This window comes from Gopherus flavomarginatus, chromosome 6 (assembly GCF_025201925.1).
Source record: "Gopherus flavomarginatus isolate rGopFla2 chromosome 6, rGopFla2.mat.asm, whole genome shotgun sequence".
NCBI lineage: Eukaryota > Metazoa > Chordata > Testudines > Testudinidae > Gopherus > Gopherus flavomarginatus.
Genome location: NC_066622.1, coordinates 107,795,225 through 107,813,917, shown reverse-complemented (window position 1 = coordinate 107,813,917; position 18,693 = coordinate 107,795,225). Strand labels below are relative to the sequence as shown.

The 18,693-nt window shown below is 49.7% G+C and overlaps 1 protein-coding gene across 1 annotated transcript; it reads right to left on the bottom strand.

Annotated features, from left to right (window-relative positions):
• Window positions 1–231: 231 nt before the first annotated feature.
• Window positions 232–3,540, bottom strand: LOC127054523 (HLA class II histocompatibility antigen, DP alpha 1 chain-like). Its single transcript, XM_050960760.1, has 3 exons — window positions 3,501–3,540; window positions 497–778; window positions 232–365 (listed from the first exon to the last, which is right to left on the bottom strand). The coding sequence occupies exons 1-3, from the start codon at window positions 3,538–3,540 to the stop codon at window positions 232–234; spliced, it is 456 nt and encodes a 151-aa protein (XP_050816717.1).
• Window positions 3,541–18,693: the final 15,153 nt, after the last annotated feature.

Here is an 18,693-nt window from a genome sequence, read left to right as displayed (position 1 = left end):
CCCAGCACCCCCAGGGAGTCTCCCTTTGACATAGTGGGGGCTGGGTGGTCCCAGGGGCTGTGGCTGGCTGTGGGGGAGCACAGTGGGTGGGAGGGTCTGCCCAGGGGGTGCTGGGTGGGAGAGGGGCTATGGCTGGCTAGGGGGGCACAGCAGGTGTGGGTCTCCCCAGTGGGTGTTGGGTGGGCTCAGGGGCTGCAGCTGCAATGGGTGCCCTCCCCGGCCAGCGGCTACTCACAAGGGGCCTCGCGGGTTGTGGGCGGTGTTCATCTTCATGCCCTTTATGATGAGGATGGTGCCCACAGCCAGGCCCAGGGTGCACAACAGGGTCTCTGTGGTCTCAGGGACAGAAGTGGGCACCTGGGCTTCTGGAGAGAGGGACAGGGCATGGAGTGAAGGGAGACTGTTCCCACCCCTCCCTCCCAGAGCTAGGATAGAACCCAGGAGTCCTGGCTTCCAGCCCTATGCCCAGCGTGGTCCCCGGGCAACTCAGCCTCACCCCAGTGCTTCGTGAAGGGCTTGGGCAGCCCCCTGTGCTCCACCCGGCAGTCGTAGAAGTCGCCGTGGCTAGGGAAGAAGGGCAGGTAGGAGAAATTGCGGAAGGAGTTGTCCTGGTGGGGGTAGAAGTCGGTCTCATAGACGCCTTCTGTCACCTTTTGCCCATTCTTCAGCCACGTGAGGCTCAGCACCGGCGGGAAGAATTTGTCCACGAAGCAGATCAGGACGTTGGGCTCTCCCAACTCCATGGGGCTTTTGGGGAACATGGTCACCTCAGGGGGCACTAGGGAGACAGGGGTTAGTGGGTCCTATTGCCTGCCCCTGAGCCAGCCAGTCCTTGCCCTGGGGCCATATCAGAACCAGCGCTCCTGTAACAGAATGAGATTGTTCTTAATGTTTCCTCTGAATATTATGTGGGTGCCTCAGTTTCCCCTATGCATTTCTTAAGTCTCTAGGGGGTGAGATTGTTGCAGAGCAAAGGGCCAGGGTACATAAATGGCAGACACTCTGTCTCCTGGCAACTCTGCTTTATACTGTCTGCCAACTAGACATGGAGCCGTTGATCACTACCCGTTGAGCCCAACATTCTACCCAGCTTTCTACCCACCTTATAGTCCATTCAGGGCTGGTGCAACCATTTAGGCAAACTAGGCAGCCGCCTACGGCACCTAGTGGTTGGGGGCACCTAAAAGTCCCCTCAGACGAGGAGGTGGAGTGGAGGTGAGCTGGGGGGGGGGTGCGCGAGGAGAGCTACCCTTAGTAACGGGAGGGGCACACAGGGGAACAGCTCCCTGCCCCAGCTCACCTCCGCTCCGCTTCCTCCGCTGGGCACACAGCCCAGTTCTAAGTCTCCTCCAATCAGCGCCGCAAGCCTGGGCGGGGAGGAGAATTAGAGTGGCGTCAGCTTGCTCAGTGGAGGAGGCGGAGCCGAAGTGAGCTGGATGGGGGAAAACCCAGACAGGGATAGCTTCCATGGGAGGAGGTCTCCCCAGGCAGGGTTTGCTACCGTGGCAGGGCGGGGAGTGGGGGAAAGTCTCCCCAGGCAGGCTTAGCTGCCGTGGGAGGACAGGGGGCATCTCCCTGGGCGGGGCTAGTTGCCATGGGAGAACTGGGGGGGAGAGGGGTTAGCTGTCGCGGTGGGGGGGGTAGCTGCTGCGGGAGGGCTCCCCGGGTAGGGGGCTGAGTTAGCTGCCTTGGGGGGCGGGGTTAGCTGGGTGGGGGGTGCAAGGTGGAAGTTTCGCCTAGGGCTCGAAACTTCCTTGCACCGGCCCTGAGTCCATTCATCCAGGCCATACTTCTTTAACTTGCTGGCAAGAATACTGTGGGAAACCGTATCCAAAGCTTTGCTAACGTCAAGATATATCACATCCACCACTTTCCCCTCATCCCTGGAGCCAGTTATCTCATCATAGAAGGCAATCACATTGGTCAGGCATGACTTGCCCTTGGTGAATCCATGTGGACTGTTCCTGATCATCTTCCTCTCCTCCAAGTACTTTACAATGGATTCCTTGAGGACCTGCTCCATGATTTTTCCAGGGACTGAAGTGAGACTGTCTGGTCTATAATTTCCTGGGTTCTCTTTCTTCCCTTTTAAAAATATGGGCACTATTTTCCAATCGTCCGGGACCTCCCCCGATCGCCACAAATTTTCAAAGATAATGCCAATGGCTCTGCAATCACATCAGCACCCTTGGATGCATTAGATCCAGACCCATGGTCTTGTGCATGTCCAGCTTTTCTCAATAGTCCTTAACCTGTTCTTTCACCACTGAGGGCTGCTCACCTCCTCCCCATACTGTATTGGCCAGTGCAGCTGTCTGGGAACTGACCTTGTCTGTGAAGACCAGGCAAAAAAAGCATTGAGTACTTCAGCTTTTTTCACATCATCTGTCACTAGGTTGCCTCCCCCATTCAGTAAGGGTCCCACACTTTCCCTGACCTTCTTCTTGTTGCTAACATACCTGTAGAAACCCTTCTTGTTACTCTTAACATTCCTTGCTAGCTGCAACTCCAATTGTGCTCTGGCCTTCCTGATTACTCCCCTTCAAGCTCTAGCAATATTTTTATACTCCTCTCTAGTCATCTGTCAAAGTTTCCACTTCTTGTAAGCTTCCTTTTTGTGTTTAAGTTCACCAAAGATTTCTCTGTGAAGCCAAGCTGGTCGCCTGCCATATTTGCTATTATTTCTGCACATCGGGATGGTTTGTTCCTGCACCCTCAATAAGGCTTCTTTAAAATACAGCCAGATCTCCTGGACTCCTTTCCCCTTCATATTAGCCTCCCAAGGGATCCTGCCCATCAGTTCCCTGAGGGAGTCAAAGTCTGCTTTTCTGAAGTCCAGGGTCAGTATTTTGATACTCTCCTTTCTTCCTTTTGTCAGGATCCTGAACTCAACCATCTCATGGTCACTGCTGCCCAGATTGCCACCCGCTTCTACTTCCCCTCCCAATTCTTTCCTGTTTGTGAGCAGCAGGTCAAGAGAAGCAAGGCCCCTAGTCGGTTCCTCCAGCATTTGCACCAGAAAGTTGTCCCCTACACTCTCCAAAAACTTCCTAAAATGTCTGTGCATCGCTGTATTGCTCTCCCAGCAGCTGTAAGGGGGATTGAAGTCCCGCATGAGAACCAGGGCCTGTGATCTGGAAGCTTCTGTTAGTTGCCAGAAGAAAGCCTCGTCTATCTCACCCCCCGGGTCTCATGGTCTATAGCACACGTCCACCACAACATCACCCGTGTTGCTTTCGCGTCTAAATTTAACCCAAAGACTCTCAACAGGCTTTTCTTCAGTTTCATACATACAGTGTCCCTTCCCAGCCGGAGACCTGACCCCTCCCCTCACCTTCCCTGCCAGGGACCTGAGCCACCCAACCTTCCCCACCAGGGGCCTGAACCCTCCCCGCACCTTCCCTGCCAGGGACCTGAACCCTGCCCTCCCCCTACCTTCCCCGCTGTGGACCTAAACCCTCCCCACACCTTCCCTCCCAGGGGCCTGACCCCTCCCCCACCTTCCATCTCCCCACCTTCCTGAGCAAAGACCCCTCCCATCGCTCCCCCACCTTCCCCTGCTCGCACACCCACTCGAGCCTGATACCAGACCCCACCAGAGATTGAGAGCTCCCCTGTGATGGTGCTGCCCATGGGAACCAGCTGAGGTCACTCAATTAGGGAGAACTGCAAACAAAACGGGGCAGAGAAACTCCAAAATCTAGTGGTTATTTCAATACTTAGATTTCCCAAGCCAGCACAAAACAGCTTCCATAGTACCTCACTGGTTATTCAGAATTCCAAACAACGCAGTTCCCTTAAAGTGCCTAGCCTCAGGCCTCCATTCAGACACACCAGTCAGATATGATGATGATTACTGAAAATATTGTCTCATCATATAAAAGAAAAGGTTCTTCCAATCCCAAAGGATCAGCCACATACCCAGGTCTTATAACTTAGATCTTACCCAAAATACATGCTTAGAGTCAATTCTTATTAACGAAGCTAAAATTTATGAAAAAAGAAAAGAGTGTGTTGGTTGAAAGATCAATTTACAGACAGACTTGAGTTCAATTTTTTGAGGATCAGATAGACAGCAGAAGTGATGAGTTTGTAGTTGTAAAAAGTCCTTCTAGAAACAGTCCATAGGTTATAGTGCAATGTCCATATTCAGGGTGGCTCCAATCAATAACTGGGAATTTCAATACTTATGGCTTAAGGTTTCCCCCTCTTGAAACCCAAAGCAGATCCGAGATGAAGCAGGATCACGTCCCAGGGTTTTTATACAGTTCCTGCAGCCTTTTGGCCTGAGAAAACAATATGCTCAACTCTCCTTCTTCCAAACATCCTGGCAATTAGCATAAGGTAATTCATCCATTAAACAGTTCAGATCCAGGTCACCACAACCTCCAAAGAGACACATAGACAATAATGTTATTTCCCTCAAGTATCTTCCTAAATGTTAACACTCCTTTTTGATCTTTGAATCATTGCAATAGACAAGACTTCTTTGCTGACATCAGAAGACCTGAGCAAACACCTACCCTTCTACCTCTAACAACGCAGACTTGCATTTCAAAGCTCTATTCCTTTACAGATCTTCCTAACAAGTCTCTGAGGGCTGGTCTACACTAGGGGAGGGGATCGAACTGAGATACGCAACTTCAGCTGCGTGAATAACGTAGCTGAAGTTGAAGTATCTTAGATCAAGTTACCTACCATCCTCACTGCGAGGGATCAATGTCCGCGGCTCCCCCTGTTGACTCCACTACCATTGTTCGTGTTGGTGGAGTTCCAGAGTCGACAGGAGCGCATTTGGGGATCGATATATCACGTCTAGATGAGACGCGATATATCGATCCCCGAGAAATCAATTTCTACCAGCCGATACTGAAGACATACCCTAAAGTTCGGCCATGGGTCAAGTCAGTCTGTGAGTTAATTAACTCTTTCTGGCCCTGTCACCTTTCAGTGAACTATTATATTACACTCAGAACCTCTCAGCACCCCTCCCAGCCCCTGGAGGGCTCCGGGGAGCCAGTCAGCTGGGCCAGGGCTCTGCAGGGCAGGAGGCCTGGGCAGTTCACACCCTCCAGGCTGGTGGCCCAGGGCAGCTCCTTTGCCAAAGGCTGTTCATTGCCCCTGCCCAGTGCCAGGCCCTGCCCCTGAGGGATTCTCTCCCCTGCCCCTGGTGCCCCATGAGCAGTCAGTGCAGGGAGCTGGAACAGTCCCAGCGACACCCCTACAGTCCTGGGGAGAGACCCCTGAGCTGGAGTGTAAGCACCAGGGATTGGCTGGCTCAGGGTGTGGGAATGGGGCCTTTCCCCTCTAGGGGGCCCTGGCTCCCATCCGGCCCCAGGGCAGGGACTGGCCGGCTCAGGGGCAGGCAATGGGACCCACTAACCCCTGTCTCCCCAGTGCCCCCTGAGATGACTGTGTTCCCCGAAGACCATGTGGAGCTGGGCGAGCCCAACATCCTGATCTGCTTCATGGACAACTTCTCCCCACCGGTGCTCAGCCTAACATGGCTGAAGAATGGGTAGGAGGTGACAGAGGGCGTCTCCAAGACCGACTTCTACCCCCGCCAGGACAACTCCTTCTGCAAGTTCTCCTACCTGCTCTTCCTCCCCAGTCAGAGCAACTTCTATGACTACCAGGTGGAGCGTGGGGGGCTGCCCGAGCCCTTCACAAAGCACTGGGGTAAGGCTGGGGCACCTGAGGACCCTGCTGGGCACATGTCTGGGAGTCAGGACTCCTGGGTTCTCTCCCAGCTCTGGGAGGGGAGTGGGGCTGGGAGCCAGGATGCCTGGGTTCTCTCCCAGCTCTGGGATAGCAGTTGGGTCTAGTGAGTTAGAGCAGGGCTGATGGGAGCCAGGATGCCTGGGTTTTATCCCAGCTCTGGGAGGGAAGGTGGGAACAGCCCCTCCCCTTACTCCAGGCCGTGTCCCTCTCTCCAGAAGCCCAGGTGCCCACCCCCATCCCTGAGACCACAGTGACCCTGGTGTGAGCCCTGGGCCAGGCCATGGGCATCATTGGCATCATTGTGGGCACCATCCTCATCATGAAGATGAATGCCACTGGCAACCTGCAGGGCTTCTTGTGAGTAGCCACTGCCGTGGAGGGCACCCAAAGCCCCTGGGCCCACCCAGCACCCCCTGGGGAGAGTTCCCCTCCCAGCCAGCCACAGCCCCTCCCCCACCCAGCCCCCTGGGGAGCCCCCCTGGGGAGACCCCCTCCCAGCCAGCTACAGTCCCTGGGCTCACACAGCACCCCCTGGGGACACTCTCTCACCCACTGTTTCCCCTCAGCCAGAAGCAGCCCCTGGGCCCTCCCCAGCTTCCCCCCATGTCAAAAGGAGAGTCCCTGGGGGTGCTGGGGAGTGGCCCCAATCCCTGCCAGTCTCACGTCAGGGCCCAGTGCTCCTGGTAACTGATCCTCTTTGCCTTTCAGGTAAACGCGGGGAGGAGCCCAGGCCCCAGAATCCCGGAGGTGCCTTCATGGGACCCACTCGCACACACCCCCAGTGTCCCTGCTCCGTGCCTGTTTCCAGCTGCTGTACCCAGGCAGGAGCTCCCCGGCCCCGTAACCGTGACACCCAACCTGCTAGAGCAGGGGGGAGGCAACCTGAGCATGAGAAGGAGCCAGAATTTACCAATGTACATTGCCAAAGAGCTACAGTAACATGTCATCAGCTCCCACATCCACTCCCAGTGCCTGCCCCTGGACCTCCCAATCAGCTGTTTCGTGGCATGCAGGAGGCTCGGGGGAGGGGGAGGAGGGAGGAATGAGGGCACAGCAGGCTCAGGGGAGGGGGCAGGAAGAGGTGGAGTGGGGGCAGGGCCAGTGGCAGAGCCAGGAGTTGAGCAGTGAGCACTCCCTGACACATTGGAAAGTTGGCATCTGTAGCTCCAGCCCCAGAGTTGGTGCGTTTACAAGGAGCCACATATTAACTTCTGAAGAGCTGCACGTGGCTCCGGAGCCACAAGTTGGCCACCCCTGGGATAGGTAGATGTGTGTGAAGATCGCCCCCCATCACATGTCCTATTTCCCCAATGGGGGCCCACAAATATGTTTGGTACCGGTCCCATAAAAAGTTAATCCGGCCCTGGATGTCAGCCAGTGATAAACTGAGCTCACATAGCTACCCGATGCCAAACTCCTAGTCTGGACAGGTAAAGCTACTTTGATCAGTAATTTGCACTAATGTAGCTTACCCCTGCTTGAAAATGGAGTAAATGGCACAGGTGCACATAGCTGCACTGAACGGAAACTCTCCAATGCACATAAATCCATCTTCCCAGAGGCTAGGGGCTCTTCCAGACCCTATAAATTCCAATGCATGAGTGAGGTTTCTAAGAAGTGATTACACTTCCACAATCAGTAACCACAAGATCAAATGGAAAAAGGCACTAGTTCAAGCTCAGAGGTGAGTGTCACAGTTGGAGTTCTGAGGCCAAACAGATCATGAGATGTGGCAAGCTTTTATCAAACTCCCAGAACTCAGAAATGGCAGGGTGAGTCACTTCAAAGGGCCACAGACTAAGTCATTGTGAGCTTTTCCTCTCTGTCCCAAATATCCGAACCTCCAAGACTTGCCATCCCTCCCTGTGCCTCCATCTACCCCAAAAGGATCATCCTTTCACCCATATACTCCTTTTTGGACCCCTAGTAAGCTACAACTCATACATGGCTTCTGATCCCACCTCTCCATGCAAAGGCTGCTCACAGTTCCCAGGCAGAAGTAGTTTCAAGGGCTCCTCCCCTGAACTCAGGAATGTGGGCCCTTGCTTCACCTCCCCACCCTGATACCACCATTTGGAATGGTGGTGGCAGGTGTCTCCTCCCTTCCTTGTCAAAGAGGCAGGGGCATGGAACCCCCTTTCCACTAGAGCAGTGGCAGCAGGGGAAAAGGGCCTCCTGCACTTATCCCAGCAGTCAAGATATATCTACTTGGGTTATTAGCCAGGCATTCAGCACTTTTCTGCCACAAACAAACAGTCATGTACTGAGGCAGTGTTGGCAGAGCCACCTACAGAAGCAGGGCTTGGCGTTAACACCCACACTGAACTGCCTGGGGAAGTTTCCCACTTCAGAGCTACTGTTTCAGGCTGCCTGCAGGCTAAGGTTCTGCCTGTGCCTTGGTTAACCTTGGTTCACATTTTTCAGCCGTTCTTCCCAACGATCAGAACTAAAAGCTTCTATTCTGTAATCACACGACTCCAGGAGCTGGGGCTTTAGGCAGGGAGCAGGCCAATGAGTTGCCTCATGGAGTCCTGTGCAAAGAAGAAGCTGTGCTAGCATGCGCCACACTGGCAGCAAAACTGTGTCCTTTTCTTGTCCATTCCTAATCACAGCAGCTGTATCCTATATCAGTGGTTCTCAACCAGAGGTACATGTACCCCTGAGGATACTCAATGGTCTTCCAGGGGCTACATCAGCTCATCTAGCTATTTGCCTAGTCTTACAACAGGCTACATAAAAAGCTCTAGCAAAGTCAGTACAAACTAAAATTTCATAGACAATAATGTGTTTATACTGATCTGTATACTATACACTGAAATGTAAGTACAAGATTTATATTCCAATTGATTTATTTTATAATTGTATGGTAAATATGAGAAAGTGAGCCATTTTTCAGTAATAGAGTGCTGTGACAGTTTTGTATTTTTATTTCTGATTTTGTAAGTTTTAGGTGAGGTGAAACTTGGAGGTACACAAGACAAATCAGACTCTTGAAGGGTACAGTAGTCTGGAAAGGTTGAGAGCCTCTGTCCTAGATCATAAATTGATCCATTACGCTGGTGTGTGCAACAGACAGCGTGCAAGCATGCACACTGTTAAACCCCTACTTATCACCTGCACATCCAACCCTTGTTCTCACCTCAGGTGTCTCCTGTTCTTTGACCCCATATTGCAGGATTGAGAGCTATATCTTTAAACTTCTTTTTTGATTTTTTTACTAAGCTTCCAAGTAATGATCTGTGCTGACATATCATGCTCTATAGTAATTTCTTTTGGGAGACTTGAGATGTAGAAGAGTTTGAAAAAAATCAGATTGATAATGCAAAAGTAGCTTCAGTTTTATTTATGGAGCCACTATCATCAGGGCTGGCTTCAGGGTTTTTGCTGCCCCAAGCGGCACAAAAAAAAAAAAAAAAGCCACAATCACGATTGACAGCAGCTCCACTGCGCTGCTTTCTTCTTCAGCGGCAATTCGGCGGCTGGTCCTTCGCTCCAGGAGGAACTGAGGGACTCGCCGCCGAAGAGCCCAACCTGCCACTCCTTCCCCTTGGCCACCCCAAGCATCTGCTTGCTGAGCTGGTGCCTGGAGCCAGCTCTCACTACCACGCTCCATGCTAAAATTCCATTATTCTTTAAAGTGGCTTCTATTCCACTGGTAAAGTCACCGAGGCAAAATAATGCTAACAAACCTCCAACCAAAGTACTTTAAACATACAGTACATAAATGTATCTCTGTTCTCTAGACAGGAAATCTGGCTGGTGATTAATATTTAATTACTATTAGTTATTATTTAATGATAGAACATCATGTGTGCACAGAACTTTATAGAATATATGATTTAATTAGATCCTTGGGCTGAATAGTTTGCAATCTAAATTAGCAGGATGTTATACAAGCCAGCAGAGGATGAGGCAAGACTGACCAACAATAGACTAAGAAAAAGAAGTTGATATAAAGGAGATGTTTATACTTGCAATACCAGTGAATTACTGGGAGCAAATTGTTAGCCTCCATTGTTGTCTGAGGCCTAACCTGCAGGAAAGGGGTGGGTTTTTTTCCAATACATAATTTTTTCTGCTCTAAGTATAGAGGTATAACTCAACTGAAAAAAATATCCACATTGCTTCGTCTAAAGATGCGTACGCTACTTCCCTTACAAATCGTAGCAAACACACAGCACTGCACTGTTACAAAATAAATGCACAACATTCTGGGCAGGTATCAGCCACTAAATTCAGTATGGTTGTTTATTGTAGGCGACCTAGTGGATGTCTAGGACTTGGGCAGGACGAGGGTGTCAAACTTGCATGAGTCCTGCCACTGAATCCCATAATTTGTCTGGTTTTCACAAGCAAGCACAATTTTCAAACTGTTTCAGTTTCAAATAAATTATCAGACTAACAGGAGACAGCAGAGAGGAATCAGTGCTGAACCCTGCAATCCTAACCATCATGAATTCAAACAGGGTGCTCCAGATGTATCGGCAATAGCCCAGGTGGGTAGCTTTGGAGGAGATGGAAGATCACCACCATAACACGGCGTAAGCATTACTAGAGGAGCAGAATAATGAATCCCCGGTGGTTATGTCTACCTGACATTTTCCTGGGTCATTTTCAAGCAGGGGAACATCACCTCTGGGCCCAGCCAGCCAACACCATCTGAAAGATGCCAAAGAGATCTTGGCTGTCAAAGGGAATTTCCTCCTGGTCAGAGACTGTTGCTGCCTTTGTGGTTTCTGAAGGCATATCTGTCTCATCATGAGCCATGGCCAAACTGTCCAACATAAACCAGAGTTCTGTGGTGGCTAATCAGGCACAAATCCAGTCCAGCTCCTCATAGTAACCACATGTACTAGGAGCTTTGCTAGAGGTCTTGGACAGCTTTGTAAATCTGTCACCTGCAGCTACTTGGCTTTGCCCTGGCACTGGCCTGTGTCCCAGGAGTAGGCCTTACCCTGCATCTAACCACCGACAGAGCTTGGCATTCCAGTGACTATTGGAAAGATAAACACGAACCTGCGCTTCTCCCCAGAGTGCAAGAACATCCAAGATCTCCTGACATAATCACATAGAAGCATGGAACATGCTGATGCTAATTAGGGTGACCAGATGTCCTGATTTTATAGGGACAGTCCCGATTTTTGGGTCTTTTTCTTATATAGGCTCCTATTACCCCCAACCCCCTGTCCTGATTTTTACACTTGTTGTCTGGTCACCCTAGTGCTAATGGACTTGGTGTCTGTGAACTTACTACATGCTGGGGACGTGCTTGGCTGTGTGCCACCATTTAAACAGAGGTGGGGGGATATCTGGTCAAGGTAATCCCAGAGTAGTGGAGGGTATCACCAGACAGCTCAATCCAGAACCCAGATAGTCCAATCAGATGTGAAGCAATGCACTTTGGGACAGCAGTGGAGGACTACCTAAAGCAGTATAGTTAATTCAGAATGGGGCTGCATCCAAACAAACCTTACAGCAGCAACTTTATTCTTTCCAAAATAGTTATTGTTATTATGTAAAGCCTCTGCTCAATCCAGTAGAATGCGATTGTAAGATTTGTAACTTTTCAGTCATTGCTAGTATGATCATTAAATTCTGTAACCTTTTGCAAACTTTGTAACTTTATTATTGTTAGCATAGCCTTTTAAGTTTTGCAATGTTTGCAAGCTTTGTAACCTTTTCATTTACGACTTGTATAAACCTCCAAGCTTTGTAATATTCCATCATGCAATCAGAGAGAGTGTGAACAAGGGAGTGTGTGGGAGATAAGGGAGTGTGAACAAGGGAGTGTATGTGAGACTGGGCAGAGAGGAACTGCAAAGAGAAAAGAGTCAGGAGACAGGAGACAGGTGTTCTCATGTAATCTGCCCTGAGAAGGCAATCACGGGGTGCTGTAAAGAAAAGAAGAACCTGATATGCATGAAAGGAATGAGGGCTGGAAATGCTTCTCGGTGACGGACAGAGAAGGGAAACTCAGTGTATGTAACACAAGCCACCCAGTTCCAAAAAGGAAGAAGGCATGCACACAAGGCTGCTCCTTCTTGATCTGCTCGCCAGCCCGGATCACCAGATCTACTATGCCTCGGCTTCCTCTGCTGTTTCCGGTAACTCTCTGCCTGTGTGTGTGCATGAGGGTATGAATGCGATGAATGTGGGAAAGCATGAATAAGCTCCATCCCTTTTCTGTTTGATTCAATAGCAGCATTTAATAAAACCAATATAAGTGTAACCCTGGGTTATTTTCTAGGGAAACTGAGGTGACAGTTATGTCACTGCCAAAGCATATTACTTGTTGCAGAATAAGATGAAAGATTAAAAAGGAAAAAAAATCATTTGTGTGGGGACACAAGATAATTTATGTTACAAACAAAAAGCCTAAAGCTGCACAGAAAAAGTGTTTTTATGTATACAAGGCCTGAGTCACCTATGAGCTTGAAGCCTTTTGTCATGATGATGAGTCAACATCCCTAATTTTATGATATCAAAGAACTTGGCAAACATTAAGCAGCACAGCACACCTATTAAGTTGATAAGTACTATTTACCCATTGTGATACAGGTGCACTGGATGACTTCCCACAGCCCCAAACAGTCAAACTCTGCAAGAGGTGGTGTAACCAAAACAAGGGTCTTTGCTGGGTCAAGTGTTCCCAACAAAACAAGTATTGCGCAATCCAACAGGTCCCTCCTTCCGGGAATAGTCTTTCTCTAGAGAAGCAAATAAACTAAGCTATCCCTTTTTTTCAATGAAACTCTTCCTGGTTGTCACAAGAACATAAAACAGTCACTGGGTTCTGGTGTAAATCCCTGGCAGTCAAAGTGAAGTAAGAAAGAATCAGACCCATTGTTCAGGAATAAAACAGAGGTCTTCTTGTCTAGAAACTATCTAGTGTCAAGCGGACCACAATTATTTTCTACAAAAAACCAAGTGGACTCCTTACTGACTCAAGGCTTCAACCATTTCCAGGAAGAGAAGAGTTTACTTTCTCCAGGAAAAAGCATATAGCTGGACCCTATCTCCTTTTCCCAAGTGCTTGGGTAGTTTCTGCAGGCTAGAGCTTGTTCTCTTCTCTAGGTATTCTGTTACCCACTTCCTGTCATGGCCAGGTGAGTTACATACAGTTCATAACTTCTGAATTGTTCCTGTGGGCAGTAACATAGGCATTGGGTTGACCTCAGCTAGCTCCATTGGATATGTTTACTCAGCAATTAAACACCTTTAGAGGGCCAGGGTCAGCTGACTCTGGATCATGGCGCTCAGGCTGCAGGGCTGTAAAACTGCTGTGCTGACATTCGGGCTGGATGCTGAGCTCTGGGACCCTGGGAGAAGGGAGGATTACAGAGCCCAGGCTCCAGCCAGGGTCTGAATGTCTTCACAGCAACTTTTAGTCCTGGAGCTTGAGTCCCGTGAGCTCCAGTTAGGGGACCAGGCAAGGTGCAGTCATGCTGTGGGTCTTTTATTCCAGTCTAGAGGGCCGGATTAATCTTTTATGGGCCTGGCACCAAACATATTTGTGGGCCCCCATCGGGGCAATGGAACATGGTGCTGGGAGGTGGGTCCCCGGAGCAAGGGGCAATGTGGCATGACATGGCAGGAGCAGCCCCGCTCTGCCCAGCCCAGTGCAAGGGCACAGTATACAAACTGTCAGGCACCAGATGCACACTGACCTGCCCAGCCCTGTGCTGCCAGCATTGTTCTTCCCCTCGGGGGTGGGCTCATATTGTGTCACACCGCACCCAACACCCCCTGACTCCGTATACCCAGCGCCCCCCCAGATCCTCCACCACAAATCCACAGTGCCTTGCACACTACCACCTGTGCCCAGTGCCCCCCTACACAGTCCCACCATTATGGCCCAGCACCTTCTCCCACAGCCCCATCACAACTGCCCAGCCCCCCACACAGAACCCCCCACTCTCTAGCACCCCAACACATACAGATCTCCCCCAGTCCCCACTGTCCAGTGCACTTCCTCACAGCCCCACCACAACTACCCAGCACCTCACTCAGACCCCCCCCAATGCCCAGCACCTCAACACACACAGACCTCTCCCACTGACCCCCCCAAAGGCCCCCAGCACTGCCTAGCATGCCAAAACACACAAGCTTCCCCTACTGCCCCGCAGCCCAGCACCCCATCATAACCCCCTCCCCTCCAGAAGCCAACTCTCCCACACCCTGACCTCCGGCCGCATTCACCAGCTCTGCTGGGAGGTGACTATGTCTGCCAGGCTGAGCTGGCAGTGCAGCCAGGGCCAGTCCAGTGCCGGGATGAGGAACTGCTTTGGTCTCTTGGGAGTGGTGTGATCAGCCAAGCCAGGGTCTGCCCCTGCCCTGGCTGGACTCCCTCAGGACTCACCGGCCTGGAGGTAGGGTGACCATATGTCCCGTTTTGGCCAGAGCCAGAGACAGTCCCCTTTTTAAGCACTGTTCCAGCCGTCCCAACTTTTTTTTGACAAAAATTGGCATTTGTCCTGTTTGCTTGTGCCAGCTGATCAGTTGGCAAAAGCAAATGAACAAATGCCCAGTTTACCAAAAAAAGTCAGGTGCCCCCCCAGTGGGGCTCAAAGGAATGTGGGTGGGTGGGTGATGGCGATGCAATATGCCAGGCAGCGGGGCTGGGGGAGGTCAGCCCCAGCCCTGGCAGCAGTGCATGGAGCTCAGGGGGGAAGGAGTGGTCAGCCCCAGCCCCCAGCAGCGTGAAGCTGGCCGGGCTCAACCCCCAGCCAGGTAGCACAAGGCTCCAGCTCTCAGCCCCAGATGCAGGCAGCACAGGGCATGGAGCTGGAGAGGGTCGGGGTGGGGTCAGCCCCAGGCAGTGGTGGCTCTGGCAAGCCCTGTGGGGAGCAGGGGGGGCGCAGAGCTCAGGTAAGCCCCTGGCTGTCCCATTAGGAAGTGTGGTCACCCTGGGGGGGGTCAGCCAAGCCCCCCTGCCACTGCCCTCCACACTAACTGAGACTGGCCCAGCTTCTCCACTGGTCCCAGGCAGCTTGGCTTCAGAGTTGGAGACAGCTGAGGCCCCCACAAGTGGCGGGCAGCAGAGACTGCCTGGAGCTGCAGTGGGTTCTATCCAAGGGGGAGAGAGGGGCCCTTGGTTGGCCTGCGAGCCAACAGGAGCAAGTGGTGGGTGTGGGACAAGAGATGAGGAAGTGGAGAAGAGCTGGCATGGCGTCGGAGCACAGTCTAAGTGGAGCAAGCCAGGCTGGGACCCCTTTGGAGCCTGGGCCTGGTGCCATGGCACCACTGGCACCAGTGTAAACTCAATACTGCCAGTGAAGACGTACCCACGGAGGTTAAAAACTGCCTGTGCCTTGTGTCTGCTAGGCTGTTTACATCATGATAGCTATCTGGTGTTAGTTATTGCCATGTAAAAACTTTTTTTTTCTGCAATGAAGACAAGGTCTTTTTGCGGGGAGGGGGGAGGAGGCAGAGAGAAGCCAATACCCCTTGAGCTGAATGGGTCAGTTACACCTCTCAGGGTGATTCATCTCCATGGGAGTGCTCTGATTCTTCTGAGAAGATCCCTGAAATGAGTGGGCTGCTTCACACCTCTACTGACCTCCTTTGATGTAGAGCATTTCCCCCTAAATTAACTCCTGAAGTAGAATATGGAGTCGGGGGCTCCTCCTTCCCCTCTTGCTGCCTCTAGATGGTAGATGTGCTTCTCACAGCTGATGAGTTATCATACCTGCCTTCTTCCCAATGGCACCTTTAACTGTACTGAGGCATGGAGGGGCCAGGGGGAGAGGCGAGCTTGTATTTAAGTGGCAATGAAGTGTTCCAAGGAAGTCTCCTTCTGCTCCCCTCTCCCAATCAGAGGTGCACCTCAACCATGCCCTCCTCACTACTATCACCACTTCCTCAAACACAAAGGAAAGTCTCTGGCCAAAAGCTTCATTAATACTAAGGATACATCTATACTACCTGCCGGATTGGCTGGTAGCGACTGATCTATCAGGGATTGATTTATCATGTGTAGTGTAGACACAATAAATCAATCCCCGATTGCTCTCCCGTCGATTGCTGAACTCCAGCTCAGTGAGAGGTGGAAGCAAAGTCGACGAGAGAGCCACAGCGTGCCGCGAGGGAGCAAAGTAAGTAATTTTAATTCGATCTAAGATATGTTGACTTCACTACGCTATTTTCACAGCTGAAGTTGAGTATCTTAGATCGATCCTTCCCCCTGCCCCCCACAGTGTAGACCAGGACTTAGTTAAAGTTGACTGCCAGTGCCTCATACTCTTCTGCAATGTTGATTGTAAACACAGTTAAATGTATGAAAACCAGGAAGTACAAAGTTCTGAACAAATTTAAACTTCTTAAAAACCAGGAAACACAGAGCTATGATGCACATCAGCCCTAGTCTGCAACTTTAGTGACCCCTTGACAGATATCATAGCACTCTATTTGTTCAGAGGCTATGGAGTACTGTGGGGACACAGCACTTGGGTATAGTATGAGAAACTGACTGATCATGTCCTCACTGTGACAAAAGTGCTATTTAGGGCAAGCTTAGTGAATAACAGCTAGCTACATTTGGCCTATACTCAACCACTTCACCTACTCTGAACAACCAACCCAGGTGTTACCACCCACTTGACCCGTCTCTTAAAGATTTCCCCTGAACCTCACCTGCACTTACCTCTGCCCTGCAGTGCATATATACTACCGGATTGTTACAGATCCCCACAGCAAGAATAAACTGTGGTGCTCCCCTCTCTGCCCAGCTGACACAACTCTATGCAGAAAGGAGTGTCCATGATCTTTTTCATTGCAGCATGATCTGCACGTCTGTTAGTCTATAAGGTGCCACAGGATTCTTTGCTGCTTTTACAGATCCAGACTAACACGGCTACCCCTCTGATACTTGACAGCATGATCTGTGTCAATCTGCTGCAAGTAAACCCTGCACCAATCAAGACATCTGTTTCTAACATAGTGAAGGGCAGTTGGCACGCATATGGCTGAGGTGTACCTTAACTCTCTGGTTCCTGGTTTTCAGAGGTTTACAGATAGATGCATTCAGTGTTTTGGAAATATATTAGGGATTGCTGGTCAATCTTAAATCTACATTAGCAAAGTTCTTGGGCAATAAACAGATCACTTACTTAAGGGTAGCTTAAATTACTTGCCAAAATTCACAGAGACAAACTGTGAGACCCTGAAAAGCTCTACAAGAGCCTTCCTTTCCAGGCCCTTGTTATTACTGCTAGACAACAATCCCTTCCTTCATATCCAAGAGCCCATTTCCTCCTCAGTATTCCCCAGAATGCCTCGTTATGCTGAACTCTCTGTTTTGTTAGCTAAATACCACCTCACTTTTCTTTTGGAGGAAAGACTTTTTTTTCCTGGTGCCATAGATTTCCTTTTGGCTTGTGTACCTGGCCAAAGCAATGATTCTTTTCTTTGCACAAAATATTTTTCTTGCTCAGCTCTGTACGATGGAGTACTGAGACCAGTATTAAGTTAGCTGCTGGGTATTTGGTAGGCTCATACCAACTAAATGAGAGATCTTCCTTCATACCCAGTGACAAAGTTACCGGTAATCATCTTTCAAGAAGATTAAAAAAAATATCCTGCCTTCTTTCCCAGGGTAGTCCCAGAATTCTCAGGCTCTTTGTGCATACTGTTTTTCTCTTTAGCTCATTCTTGACTGACAGTATCTTGTTTTTTCCTCAGTAATATTGCTGCAATTATGCAAATTGCAACTGCTGTTTCTCCTCTGTTCCTGTTTTCTTTTCCAGTCTGGGTTTTCTTTGTTTTCATCTTCACCCAGAACTGGACAAGCAGGGCCTGCTCCTGCCCCAGTGGAGTTTGCCATAGACTTCACTGAGAAAAGAATTTGTGTTGAGCTTTATTAGCATTTCCTACATGCCCTCCAATTTCCTACTAAAGTCATGTTCAGTGTTTTATAACTCTCTTTGCATAGTGCAATCAGGCTGTTTGAGAACTCACTACTAGCTACATACTGTCTTATATTCAAAAGTGAAATCCTTGCTTCAACTGAGGATAGTGCCAAGGACTGTGGGGCTTATTTGCTGGTTTCACTAACGGTCCAGTACTGGGAGGTGCTGAAATCAGTGGGAATTGAAAGGGACTCAGTACACCTCAGGAAGCTTTAAGCAACTCAGGAGATCAGGCCCCAATATCTATGTCCTATACCCATGGTTTTGCCTAGGAAGAATCTCTCTTGGTATTATTAGGTAATTTGCTGCGGTTATTCACAATATGATGCACAGAATTCTTAAATTTGGCAAATGAGAGTACAGCAAAACCTGAACTTCTGACTACGTGCTATCTGCAGTCATCTGTGTTGATGGCTGCTGGTATCTCAGTGTTTGAAAGGTTTCCTATTGCCTTCATTTAAGTTCATAATGCAGTAGGCAGCCACTTGCTCAAAGCATTTCCAATCATTTCTACATTTGTCCACTTTTCAGATTCAAAGATTTTAAAGCTAGCAGTGACCATTATGATCATCTAGTTTGACCTCCTGCATAATCTGGGTCATAAATTTCACCCAGTGATTCCTGCACATAATCCAAAAACAGTTATGTAAATTGCCCCTCAGCCACCCTCCTTAGTGAGCCAGAATAGATAATATTAGCAACTTCAAGAGCAGTGATTATTTTAATGTGAAGGATGTTAATTAAAGTTGCTTTAATTTTTGCCCTGGAAGTGGGAAAGGCATTGGTTAGTGCATAAGTGAAAGGTGACTATTTTTGTCATACTTTATTAAGTATCCTGTTATAATGGCCAACAATTCTGGATTCCCTTTTAATGCCATTAACAGGTTTCATTACAGGTACCTTTGCATAGTAACTCATCATATCCAATATGATGTACATGGAGTGTTTACAAAGTCCTATTGAAATCAATGTGATTGTACTTTCAGTGCCTGTTTAAGAGTACCAGAGTAGAATAGAATGTTTTTAATAGCCATAGGCATCATAAAAAGCAGTAATGTTTCGTGCA